The sequence below is a fragment of the Capra hircus genome, chromosome 8 (genome assembly GCF_001704415.2).
Source record: "Capra hircus breed San Clemente chromosome 8, ASM170441v1, whole genome shotgun sequence".
In the NCBI taxonomy this organism is placed as follows: domain Eukaryota; kingdom Metazoa; phylum Chordata; class Mammalia; order Artiodactyla; family Bovidae; genus Capra; species Capra hircus.
The window spans coordinates 111795559-111807589 of record NC_030815.1 but is presented as its reverse complement, the minus strand read 5'-3'; the positions used below and the strand labels follow the sequence as shown (position 1 = coordinate 111807589).

Genomic DNA, 12031 nt, shown 5'->3' with positions numbered 1-12031 from the left:
GCGGAAAAACTGTCTTCCACAAAACTGGTCCCTAGTGCCAAAGAGGCTGGGGACTGCGGTCTTCCCGGATCAGTCGCTGAAATTCCACAAACACACAGAGGCTCTGGAACACGGCCCCGCACGTGGTGACCCCCGCCCGGTCCAGGATTAGCTCCCTATTGCTACTCCTCTGGGAGGCGAGTCTGAAGGGAGGCTTCTGTGCCCACTTCTCAAAAACAAATCAAAAGCAAAGCGAAACGTCAACACTGACATCACCTTGCATGAACTTCAAAAAGATGAGAGTAAAGAAATTGTTTCAAAGAACATGAGCAACAGCTGAACCACTGCATGTTGGTAAAGACATCAGGGATAATCCATTTTTCTTAAAAATAACTGGGTATTGGTCGTGAGCTAATAAGAAAGCACAAACAGTTCTCTACTTCATCAGAGTTTACCCTTTGATTATGAGTTCTGTCTCAAGGGTTCATTTCATCATGAGGAAATCTTAGTGCAGGGGAAGGTTCATTCCTTACCAGAAGTCACTGGGGTTCCAGCAGGTAAGGAACACTCACCAATTAAATAAACACCAACAATGAAATATGTACATATATGCAGAGTACATCATGAGAAACGCTGGGCTGGAGGAAGTACAAGCTGGAATCAAGGTTGCTGGGAGAAATATCAATAACCTGAGATATGCAGATGACACCACTCTCATGGAAGAAAGTGAAGAAGAACTAAAGAGCTTCTTGATGTAAGTGAAAGAGGAGAGTGAAAAGGTTGGCTTAAAACTCAACACTCAGAAAACTACGATCATGGCATCCGGTTCCATCAGTTCAGTTCAGTTCAGTCGCTCAGTCGTGTCCAACTCTTTGCGACCCCAGGAATCGCAGCATGCCAGGCCTCCCTGTTCATCACCAACTCCCGGAGTTCACTCAGACTCGCATTCATCGAGTCCGTGACACCATCCAGCCATCTCATCCTCTGTGGTCCCCTTCTCCTCCTGCCCCCAATCCCTCCCAGCATCAAAGTCTTTTCCAGTGAGTCAACTCTTCGCATGAGGTGGTCAAAGTACTGGAGCTTCAGCTTTAGCATCATTCCTTCCAAAGAAATCCCAGGGTTGATCTCCTTCAGAATGGACTGGTTGGATCTCCTTGCAGTCCAAGGGACTCTCAAGGGTCCTCGCCAACACCACAGTTCAAAAGCATCAATTTTTCGGCGCTCAGCCTTCTTCACAATCCAACTCTCACATCCATACATGACCATTGGAAAAACCATAGCCTTGACTAGACGGACCTTAGTCGGCAGAGTAACGTCTCTGCTTTTGAATATGCTGTCTAGGTTGGTCATAACTTTCCTTCCAAGGAGTAAGCGTCTTTTAATTTCATGGCTGCAATCACCATCTGCAGTGATTTTGGAGCCCAAAAAAATAAAGTCTGACACTGTTTCCCCGTCTATTTCCCATAAAGTGGTGGGACCGGATGCCATGATCTTCGTTTTCTGATTGTTGAGCTTTAAGCCAACTTCTTAATAGATGGGGAAACAGTGGAAACAGTGGCTGACTTTATTTTTGGGGGCTCCAAAATCATTGCAGATGGTCACTGCAGCTGTGAAATTAAAAGATGCTTACTCCTTGGAAGGAAAGTTATGACCAACCTACAGCATACTAAAAAGCAGAGACATCACTTTGCCAGCAAAGGTCCGTCTAGTCAAGGCTATGGTTTTTCCTGTGATCACGTATGGATGTGAGAGTTGGACTGTGAAGAAAGCTGAGCGCCAAAGAATTGATGCTTTTGAACTGTGGTGTTGGAGAAGACTCTTGAGAGTCCCTTGGACTGCAAGGAGATCCAACCAGTCCATCCTAAAGGAGATCAGTTCTGAATACTCACTGGAAGGACTGATGTTGAAGCTGAAACTCCAATACTCTGGCCACCTGATGCAAAGAGCTGACTCATTTGAAAAGACCCTGATGCTGGGAAAGATTGAAGGCAGGAGGAGAAGGGGACAACAGAGGATGAGATGGCTGGATGGCATCACCGACGCAATGGACATGAGTTTGAGTCAACTCCGGGAGTTGGTGATGGACAGGGAGGCCTGGTGTGCTGCAGTTCTTGGGGTCGCAAAGAGTGGGACACGACTGAGTGACTGAACTGAACTAAGGATAAAATAATCAATTCCGGAAGCTTCTTAAACATTCACACTGCACGTTGCCCAGTTTCCTAGGTCAGTGCCTGTCAAGAGGGACCCTAGTGATGAGCTCCAGAAAGTTGGGGGAGGAAGCGGGAACCCCAGGAGCCGGATGGTGGGGTCACAGGACCCCTTCTCTCCACAGCTGCAGCCCTGCCCTAGCCCACCTCCTCCTGTTATCGCCAAACACCTCTCAGCCCACCCCTGGTGAGCCCGGGACCCGCCGCTGTGGGTGTCTCAGATGCCCTCGGGTTGGAGGCAGGGAAAGGCTGGCACGTGGACACCTAAGGAGGGATCCCGCCAACAGACAAGGATTAAACATGTTATTTCTAAAAATTATCTTAAGTGAAAAATGGAGTATCCCAAACTGCTTATCAGGAAATGTAATCACAGAGTAAATAATAAGTTGCTCTTGGGTAATTCAAACGCCCAAAAGTTTAAAAATTAAAGAATAAAAAAGACTAAACTTGCGCACACACAACAGACACTGGCGGCCGGCTCACAGACGCTGCTTCTGCTTTCTGCTGGAGCTTGTGCCGTGCTGTGCGGAGTCGCTCAGGCGTGCCCGACTCTTTGCGACCCCATGGACTGTAGCCCACCAGGCTCCTCTGTCCATGGGGATTCTCCAGGAAGAATACTGGAATGGGTAGCCTAACCCTTCTCCAGGGGATCTTCCCCACCCAGGGATCGAACCCGAGTCTCCCGCATTGCAGGAGGATTCTTTACCAGCTCAGCTACCAGGGAAGCCCCTTCAGGAGATTACACTGCTTTAAAATAAAAAACCAGAACGTAAGTAAACAGACGAAAACTCAAGAATAAATAGGAGGACTCTCCCTCATTTTAAAAATGAGCAACAAGGCTTAGTGTGAACTCTGCTAATGAAAAATTAACATACTGCCCCTCAAGTGATAGTGGCTGCCCTGTGGCTCAGACGGTAAAGCGTTCGCCCACAGTGCGGGAGGCCCGGGTTTGATCCTGGGTTGGGGAGATCCCCTGGAGAAGGAAATGGCAACCCACTCCAGTACTCTTGCCTGGAAAATTCCACGGGCTGAGAGGCTCCTCAGAGCCTGGCAGGCTACAGTCCATGGGGTCGCAAAGAGTCGGACACAGCTGAGCGACTTCACTTTACTTTAACTAAAGTGATAGAGAAAACTGTGTAAACACAACACTTTAAGAAGCTTTGTGGAGGAAAATGCATTCAATGAAGAATTAATGTTAGCTCTTGATCAGCAGCACCCCCTCATCTAAACGTAACAGGCCCGAAGACACTCAGGTTCACACGAATTACACGTCTTCCCAAAATCACTGACACAGATCCCTCATTAAAAGGGCTCTAGCTGAACAGTTTTCTAAAATCCTAAAACTGAGAGTAATTTCCTCAAAGCACAAGACACTCACTTCTGATCTGTTAGAACCAGCAATGTGCCCAGGGTTTTGTTAAAGTTTTCAACTTCAGAAAAAGTGCCTGTTAAGTACTGAAGTGAGTGGGTCATTTTCTAACTGCAAAACTCACTTCAACAAGCAAATGCTTTCAGTGCTAATAAACTCATTAAGTCAAATAAATTCTTAAAAGGGAAATAAAGTTTACACAAAAATAAGAGATGAAATCACTCGGTGAAGATGGGAAAGTTATTCACGAATTAGTGACATTCCAAAGGGATTCATCATTTCCAGGTTCCATCAGCCCACAGCTGAGGACAACCCAAAACTGCCCTGAAAGCACAGACCCACAAAACACGCGTCAGCTGCTCACAGCAGCAGCTGCACGGCTCAACAGGGGTTACCGTTACCAGACAGTGATTTTCAGAACTGCAGTTTTTAATTTTATCCAACCGATTTACTTAAGGCTTAGCAGATAAACCCTAGGAATCACGCAGAGCAGCACCTGACCCTGGTAACAACTCACTTAAAAACTTCCAGCCAAAATTTCACTCACCTTCTGAAAACAAAACCTCTTTTTCACTTGAATGTATTTGCAATAATTCATAACAATATGGGATTTAGCTCAAAGATTAAACAGTCCAAACACAGATGACAGACTCTGGTGTGGAAGCTGGTCATACTTACAGGTATTTCAGACTCTCCAAGTCTTCAAACGACCCGCCAGGGATGCTCTTGATCTGATTATTGTTGAGAAGCCTGTGAAAAAACGTTTCGGTAAGAATTTCACAAACAACGACACTTCTGAATTGTGTTGTGGAGGTCGTTTCCACTGCTCTGGAGGTCACACGAGGATTATGCCACAGGCCTTAATACTGACACTCACTGAATGCAAACCAACACAACCAGGAGCAGTGTGGGTGTGGACAGGACGGTGTCCACACCCGCACACAGGAGCGGCTCCACGTGCCGAGGAGGCGCGATCTCCTTGCTCCTGCTCAGAGGGCTCCCCCTCTCCTGCGTCTCTCCCGTCCTCCCCTCGGCCAGCTGGGAGGCCCCGGTGGAGGTGCAGGGCGTCCTCAAGGGGGTCTCTCTCCAGGGAGCCTTTTCACAGCGAGGGGTGGAGCCACACATGTCCCCACCAGGCTCACAGCCCCCAGGCCTGGCACAGAGCTCTGCATGGACCAGTCACCTCCTGGGGGAGAGCCAGAACCCCTTCGCATGGCGCTTAGCACAGCCTGCAGAAGCCTGGAGTAGGGCACCTTCCCTCTGTCCACCCAGGGTCTAAACACCGGGACACAGGTGGATGGCACCACACCCCACCGGGATCCATGGGGGCTCAGGGCCGGGGAAGAGGGCCGTCCTTGTGAGTTGCCAGGGAGGCGTGGCCAGCACAGGCCTGCACCACACCCAGAGGATGGACAGGCTCACAGCTGCCAGTCGAGACAGACAAGGACCAAGGCCACCCACAGGCACCTCCAGTGCAAACCCCTCTGGCAGGCACCTCCAGTGCAAACCCCTCTGGCAGGCTTGGCCTCTCCCGCTCAGCCACGCCCACCCTCCGCGGGCGATGGGGACCCCAAGCACTTGGGATCTGCCCACAGGGGAAAGCGGTGATGGTCTGTGCACCTTTTCCTACCAGTTCCCAGGGAGATGTTTGGACTTACAATGTGTTCAGGTTTCTCAGCCCCTTGAAGGCCCCTGGCTGGATCTCTCTGATTCTGTTAAAGCGAAGATCCCTGTGAAGAAACGAGCGACGGATTATTTACAGAGAAATCCGCCAGTGTCACTTTCTGTGTCATCTTTAAACATTCAGTTTCCAAACAACAATAAGGCATTTAAGAAATCAAGTCTCCCAATTCAATCCTTGGCTGAATCAGCTCTGGGAAAAGACTGATAAAGACACAAATATTTGTCTGAATAACAGGCGAACCTGTTCACATTACAGTTTGTTTAAAAGGTAACTACGGGGAGATGTTCCATCGTTAAGTCGTGTCCGACTCTTTGCGACCCCCACGGACTGCGGCGCATCAGGCTTCCCTTCCTTCACCATCTCTTGGAGTTCACTCAAATCCATGTCCATTGAGTCAGTGATGCTGCTCTCTTCTCCCCCCGCCCTCAGTTTTTCCCAGCATCAGCGTCTTTTTCAGTGAGTTGGCTCTTCACAGGTGGCCAAAGTATTGGAGCTTCAGCTTCAGCAATAGTCCTGCCAAAGAACACCCAGGACTGATCTCCTTTTGATGGACTGGTTGGATCTTCTTGCAGTCCAAGGGACTCTCAAGAGTCTTCTCCAACACCACAGTTCAAAAGCATCAATTCTTTGGCGCTCAGCCTCCTTTACAGTCCAACTCTCACATCCATACATGTCCACTGGAAAAACCATACTTGACTGTACGAACTTTTGTCGGCAAAGTAATGTCTCTGCTTTCTAATATGTCGTCAAGGTTTGTCATAGCTTTCCTTCCAAGGAACAAGCGTCTTAATTTCATGCAATCTCGATTCAGTGTGTGAGTTTGTGAGCCTGGTATTTCGCAACATGTACTCTGCCTACAAGGTAATAAACAGGGTGGCAATATACAGCCTTGTTGTACTCCTCTCCCAATTGTGAACCAGTCTGTTGCCTCATGGAAGGTTCTAACTGCTACTTCTTGACATGCATGCAGGTTTCTCAGGAGTCAGGTAATGTGGTTTGGTATTCCCATCTCTTTAAGAATCTTCCACAGTGTGTTGTGATCTACACAATCAAAGGCTTTCACGCAGTCAATGAAGCAGATGTTTTTCTGGAATTACCTTGATTTCTCTATGATCCAGCGAATGTTGGCAATTTGATCTCTGATTCTTCTGCCTGTTCTTAACCCAGCCAAACATCTGGAAGTTCTCAGTTATGTACTGCTGAAGCCTGGCTTGAAGGATTTTATTTATTTTTAATTTAAGGATAATTGCTTTAAAATATTGTGTTGGTTTTTGCCATACATAACATGAATCAGCCATAGGTAGCCTGAAGGACGTTGAGTGTAATCTTGCCAGCATGTGAAATGAGTGCAACTGTATGGCAATTTGAACATTCTTTGGCATGGCCTTTCCTTGGGACTGGAATGAAAATCGACCCTTTCCAGTTCTTTTCCAGTCCCGTGGGCACTGCTGAGTTTTCCGAATTTGCTGACACACTGACTGCAGCGCTTGAGCAGCATCGCCTTGTAGGATCTTGAACAGCTCAGCTGGAGAGATAAGAGGTCCCTTTAGACTCATCCACCTGCCCCCAGCAGCCCATGGGAACGCTCAGGTCTGTGTTAAGACAACCAGCAGGACATATTTGCAGGGACTGGAGAAGGGCGTCACCTGCGGGCAGGCGTGGAGACTCGTGGTTCCTCCTGTAACGTCCGAGCTGGACCTCGCTGCTCCAGGAAGGGGTCTGGCCCCGATACTCAGAGTCACAGAGCTCACTCACCAAGCAAGCTGGGAAATGAGGCTATTTCACATGTACCTCTCAGCACATGAAATAAATGCATGAGCAGAACAGAGGCTAGACCAAGGACCCGAGAGACCAGGGCCCCAGCTGGGAGCCAGCGGGCGGCACCAGATGCGAACGCAGAGCGGCCGGAGTCAGGCCCGGGGCCGCGTGAGGGACAGCAGGTCTGCTAAGCTGCCTGTTCCCACCCTTCTCCAGCCTGAATTAAAAATCTATCAATTGAACAAGCAAGAGAGTCCCTGGAAATGAGACACAAAGACCCCTTTCTTTACCAAAGAGTCTTAGAAACATGAAAATTCCTCACTCACTGGTTTTACCTCTTCCATTCAGTCCGACAGGGGTGATTACGGCTTGGACCGTGTCCCCCCAAATCCACAGGCTGACGCCAGACTCCTGGGGCCTGAGGCTTGACCTTATTTGGAGAAGGCGTCCTTACAGGGGTGACTGAGTTAAAGTGAGGTCACTGAGGTGGCCCTGCTCCAAGGCAGCTGGTGTCCTTGCAGACCGGCTCGGGGGAAGGCCAAGGACTGCTGCAGGTCTCCAGCACTGGGGCCTGGCTCAGGGCCCCGCCACGGCCGCAGAAGGGGCCAGCCTTGACCTTGGGTGCGCGCCTCTGGGAGTGAGAGAAGGCTGCAGTCTAAGCCTTGCTCCTCCCCGTCACGGGTGCTTGTTAGGACAGCCACAGGGGCTCACGGGGGCTCTGGGCAGCTCTCCTGGGACACTGGCTGAGCTCAGGCAGCGCTCAGAACCTCGGCGGGAATCTCATCGGTTCCATAGCTGTAACTGATGACAGAACAGGTTCTAGCTCACAGCGGGGTAAGAGCCTTTTGGGAAAGCGTTTGAATCCCTGAAGCCGCCTGTGTCCACGCTGGGCAGCAAGTGAGGCACACTGCCTGTGGGTTTGGGTCAAGTTCTCAGGACCTGGGCAGCCACGGCCAGCACAGACCCGCTCCCAAGCTCAGGCTCCGTGACGACCCTGTCACCACCGACACGCTCCCTAGGAGCCCCCTACCCCTGCACAGACAGCCTTGCGCTTTAATAAACAGTAATTCACACTCACGTTCAGGCCAGCACGGGCGGCTCCCTGGGGAGGAGCTGGGGGCAGACAGAGCAGCTCTCCGGGACCCCAGCCTTCCCTGAGGTGCCAGTGTTTCTCTCGACGTCAGCGAGCCGAAGAGGCACCACAGTCACCGGGTTCCGTCCGCCAGAAGCTCAGTGCGGCCCGTGGCGGCCCTGCCCCAGGCCCTGACCCCCGGGCAGCCTCAGGAGGCCCCAGTGTCCTCCAGACAAGTCACAGTGCTGATTCCACCTCCTCTGCTGGCGACACTTGGCCACACCCGACTCCTCCAAGCTGAGCCCCGAGGGCCCGGTTGAGTCTGCAAACTGGACCTGGGATCCGACTCGTCTGTGACTGCCCAGCCCAGCAGGCCCATGCTGCCCACAGCCTTCCTGAGGCCCAGGCCGCATGCAGCCCCCCGACCAGGTCTGCAGCCCGCAGCCCCATAAGTGGACCGTGCAGGGTGGCCACTCCCGGTGCAGTGCATAACCAGCTTTATCATTTCTAATTAATTTAACTTCAGTTTTGGCTGCAATGGGGGCGGGCCTTCTCCAGCTGCAGGGAGTGGGGGCTCTCTCTGGTTTGGAGCTCAGGCTTCCCATGCGAGGGCGTCTCCTGCTGAGGGGCTCGGCTTCAGCAGCGGGGGCAAGGCTCTGCAGTCCTGCAGGAGAGCCCTTGGGCTTCAGCAGCTGAGCCAAAGTGGCCGTGGCTGTCCGCAGCATGTGGAATCGCCCCAAACCAGGGGTCAGCCCCGTGTGCCCGCCCTGGCAGCAGGATTCTGACCCTCTGGGCCACCAGGGCAGTCCCACAGCCAGCATTAACGCCTGTTTCCGTTTTCTCCATCACAGAAAGGGTGAAAGTGTTTGCCGTTCATGATAAGAGGCGGTACATCCCAAGACCCCGCTCTGTCCCCCACAGCTCACCTCCTCCCTTTTTGAGACTGCGCTTCCTCAACCTTCCACTGATGCTCTTTGAAGATACAAACAAGAACGTGTGTCTACTTCCCTCCCTTTCTGGCAGAGAAGGCTGCTCGCTGAGAACACGCTTTTCTTCAAAGGACAAACCTCAGAGCTCTGGACACGCCCCCACGTCCTTTCAGGGAGTGACTGCGACCTGTCCCCAGCACCCCCTCCTCCCTCCCCCCACTCCGAGCCGTCCTCAGCACTGCACCGCCCCACCCGTCCCCACCGACCCACCGGTCCCCACTGGCCCATTGGTTCTCCACTGACCCACCGGTCCCCACTGACCCACCCGTCCCAATGGACCCATCGGTTCCCCACCGACCCACCGGTCCCCACCGATCCACCCGTCCCCACGGACCCATCGGTCCCCACTGGCCCATCGGTTCCCCACTGGCCCATTGCTTCCCACTGGCCCATCGCTTCCCCACTGGCCCATCGCTTCCCACTGGCCCATCGGTTCCCCACTGGCCCATCGCTTCCCACTGGCCCATCGGTCCCCACTGGCCCTTCGGTCCCCACTGGCCCATTGGTTCTCCACCGACCCACCGGTCCCCAATGACCCACCCGTCCCAACGGACCCATCGGTTCCCCACTGACCCATCGGTCCCCATTGGCCCATCGGTTCCCCACTGGCCCATCAGTCCCCACTGGCCCATTGGTTCCCCACCGACCCACCGGTCCCCACCGACCCACCGGTCCCCACCGATCCACCCGTCCCCACGGACCCATCGGTCTCCACTGGCCCATCGGTTCCCCACTGGCCCATCGCTTCCCACTGGCCCATCGGTCCCCACTGGCCCATCCCTTCATGACTGGCCCATCACTTCCGAACAGGCTCAGAGACTCACATCGTCACTGATGTCTTCATAGGGCTGACTCTTAGAAGAGTTGCTGCTAGGCTGAAGGATAAACACGCGTCCTGACTACTGACACCTATGCACTTGCTAAGCGCCCATGAATCCACAAACACTCATGGGCCACATAACCCGTGTGCCACGGGAGCCCGGCCTCAGAATCTGCCCAGCGTCTTGGGAGGTTTCTGCCCAATGTCTCAGGAGGCGGCCCTCAGGAGCCCGGTCTCAGAATCTGCCCAGTGTCTCAGGAGGCGGCCCTTGGGAGATGGCCCTTGGGGTCCAGACCTGGGCTCTGCCCCCAGAAGGATGCGGAGCAACCAGGGCCCCAGGAGCCTGAGGCTGACACGCGAGAGCCTGGGGACCAGGTGGCTGAGGGTGGCTGCACCATCCGGGCGGGGGGCAGGGACCCCCAGAGCCGGGAGAGGGCAGCACATGGGAGGAGAAGGTCAGGATGGCCTGTGGACCGTGGCGGCAGGCACACCCTCCGAGCACAGGTCCCCAGCCCCTGCACGGGTGCGCCCCTGGCCCTGGACACGGCAGCAGGATTCGGTGCGTGGCCTGGGGAAGCAGTTCCAAAGCTCCACCCTGTGTAGCCAAGCGCGTCCTCCTGGCCTTAGACGTCTCCCTGGACCAGATCTGTGTTAAGGACTCGCTAATTGCCCCAGAAGCGTGTCACCGACAGGTGCAGCAGGCGCCCACTCCCCTCTGCACCCAAATTAAAACCACTCAAACTTAAAACCACAAAGGGGAGTCCCTGGTGGTCCAGTAGTTTGGACTCCAGCTTTTACTGTTGAGAAAACAGGTTTCATCCCTGGTCTGGGAGCTAAGCTCCCACAAGCCTTGCAGCACAGCCAAAAAAATTCAAGTAAAATAGAGAAGCCAACAGAAACAGCAGTGAGGTCAGCGAAGCGAAAGCAGCGTCTGCTGGTGAAGTGCGCACAGGTTAGGGACAGAGCTGGGGCAGAGGCTGCAGGCAGACAAGCGTTGAGAAAGGCGGGCAAGGGCAGAAGGACTTGCGCCCGTCACGGGGGACAGTCCTGCTGAAGGGGGGCTGGACACGCCGTCTCTGAGGCGACAGGGCCCACACAGACAAGGGGCGTTTCAGTGTCCCCTGCACCACGAGAAGGGCGGTCCCTCCCACGCGCCCAGGGCACCCCTCTCAGCCCCACACCTGTTAAAGACCGCTTCACTTTCAGAGACGGAGCCGTCCCAAGCAGCGGAGTCCTGGCTACCCAGGCTCCGGCCCTCGGCCCTCTTGTTGTGGCACAAAGTGACCCACGGCCAACCCTGAAGCAGACGGGCTCAGAGTCACAGAGGTCAAGGGTGTCCAGCCAGCAGGGCAAAAGGCCAGGCTCCAGGGTCTGCTTTTTCCTCCCCCCGCCGTGCAGATTCCTGCAAAACACAGAGAGCCTTGTCTGACATGGGAGCAATGTCTGTCTGCAGGGAGAGCGCCGGTGTTTCTGGGGGACAAAGAGGCCTTGCCGGGTCAGCTGTGCAGATGGCGGGACAAGTCCAGGGCACTGGAGGACACGCAGGCCCTGCCCCAACGGAACCCACAGGCCAGGGGGCACGGCCCCAGCGGAATCGTGCTCCCTGCGGGCTGGTGGTTCCCACCAGGAGGGCGGGTGTCGGAGTCTCCACTGACCGTCACCCAGAGGACAGCCCCCTGGAGCCCTCCCAGGGGTGGGCAACGTGCAGGCCCCTGGGGGTGACCAGGGCGGGTCCCTCCATCCCCAGGAAGAGCTCCAAGTTTCCCGCCGTGTCCGCTCTCCATCCAGAACCGAAAGCTCCCAGGAAAAGGCCACGTGGGCAGGGGCGGGACATGCATGCCCGACGTGGCATGCTGAGCCCCATTTCTGTCGTCTCCCCATCCAGAATTTAAAGCTCAGGAAACAAGGGGCCCTCTCTCAGCTCATGGGCACAGAACTCGCTCAGGGAGCGGTGGGTTGGGGGGCTCCCTCAGCTCTGCTGATGGGTGCACAGCCTCCTGGAAGGACCCAGGACGGCTCCCAAGCCGCCACCATCTCCTGGCCGACAGGTCCTCCTGCGAGGCCTCCACCCGAGGACTCCAGGCTAACACGGGGCTCGGAGCTCCGACAAGACGGCAGCCCCTTCAGCAGAGAGAGGAACGCGAGCTCAGGGT

The 12031-nt window shown here is 54.3% G+C and overlaps 1 protein-coding gene across 4 annotated transcripts in view; it reads right to left on the bottom strand.

Moving 5' to 3' along the window:
* The window catches only part of PXDN (peroxidasin), a 65778-nt gene that overhangs the window by 36125 nt on the left and 17622 nt on the right, over window positions 1-12031 (bottom strand). For all 4 annotated transcript variants that reach the window (XR_001918486.1, XR_001918487.1, XM_018052738.1 and 1 more), the window contains exons 2-3: window positions 5214-5285; window positions 4234-4305 (exon numbers count right to left, since the gene is read on the bottom strand). Coding sequence is in view for 2 of the 4 variants with exons in the window: in XM_018052738.1 (XP_017908227.1) it covers window positions 4234-4305; window positions 5214-5285 (144 nt within the window). In the remaining 2 variants the exon portion in view is untranslated. The remainder of the gene's footprint in view (window positions 1-4233; window positions 4306-5213; window positions 5286-12031) is intronic.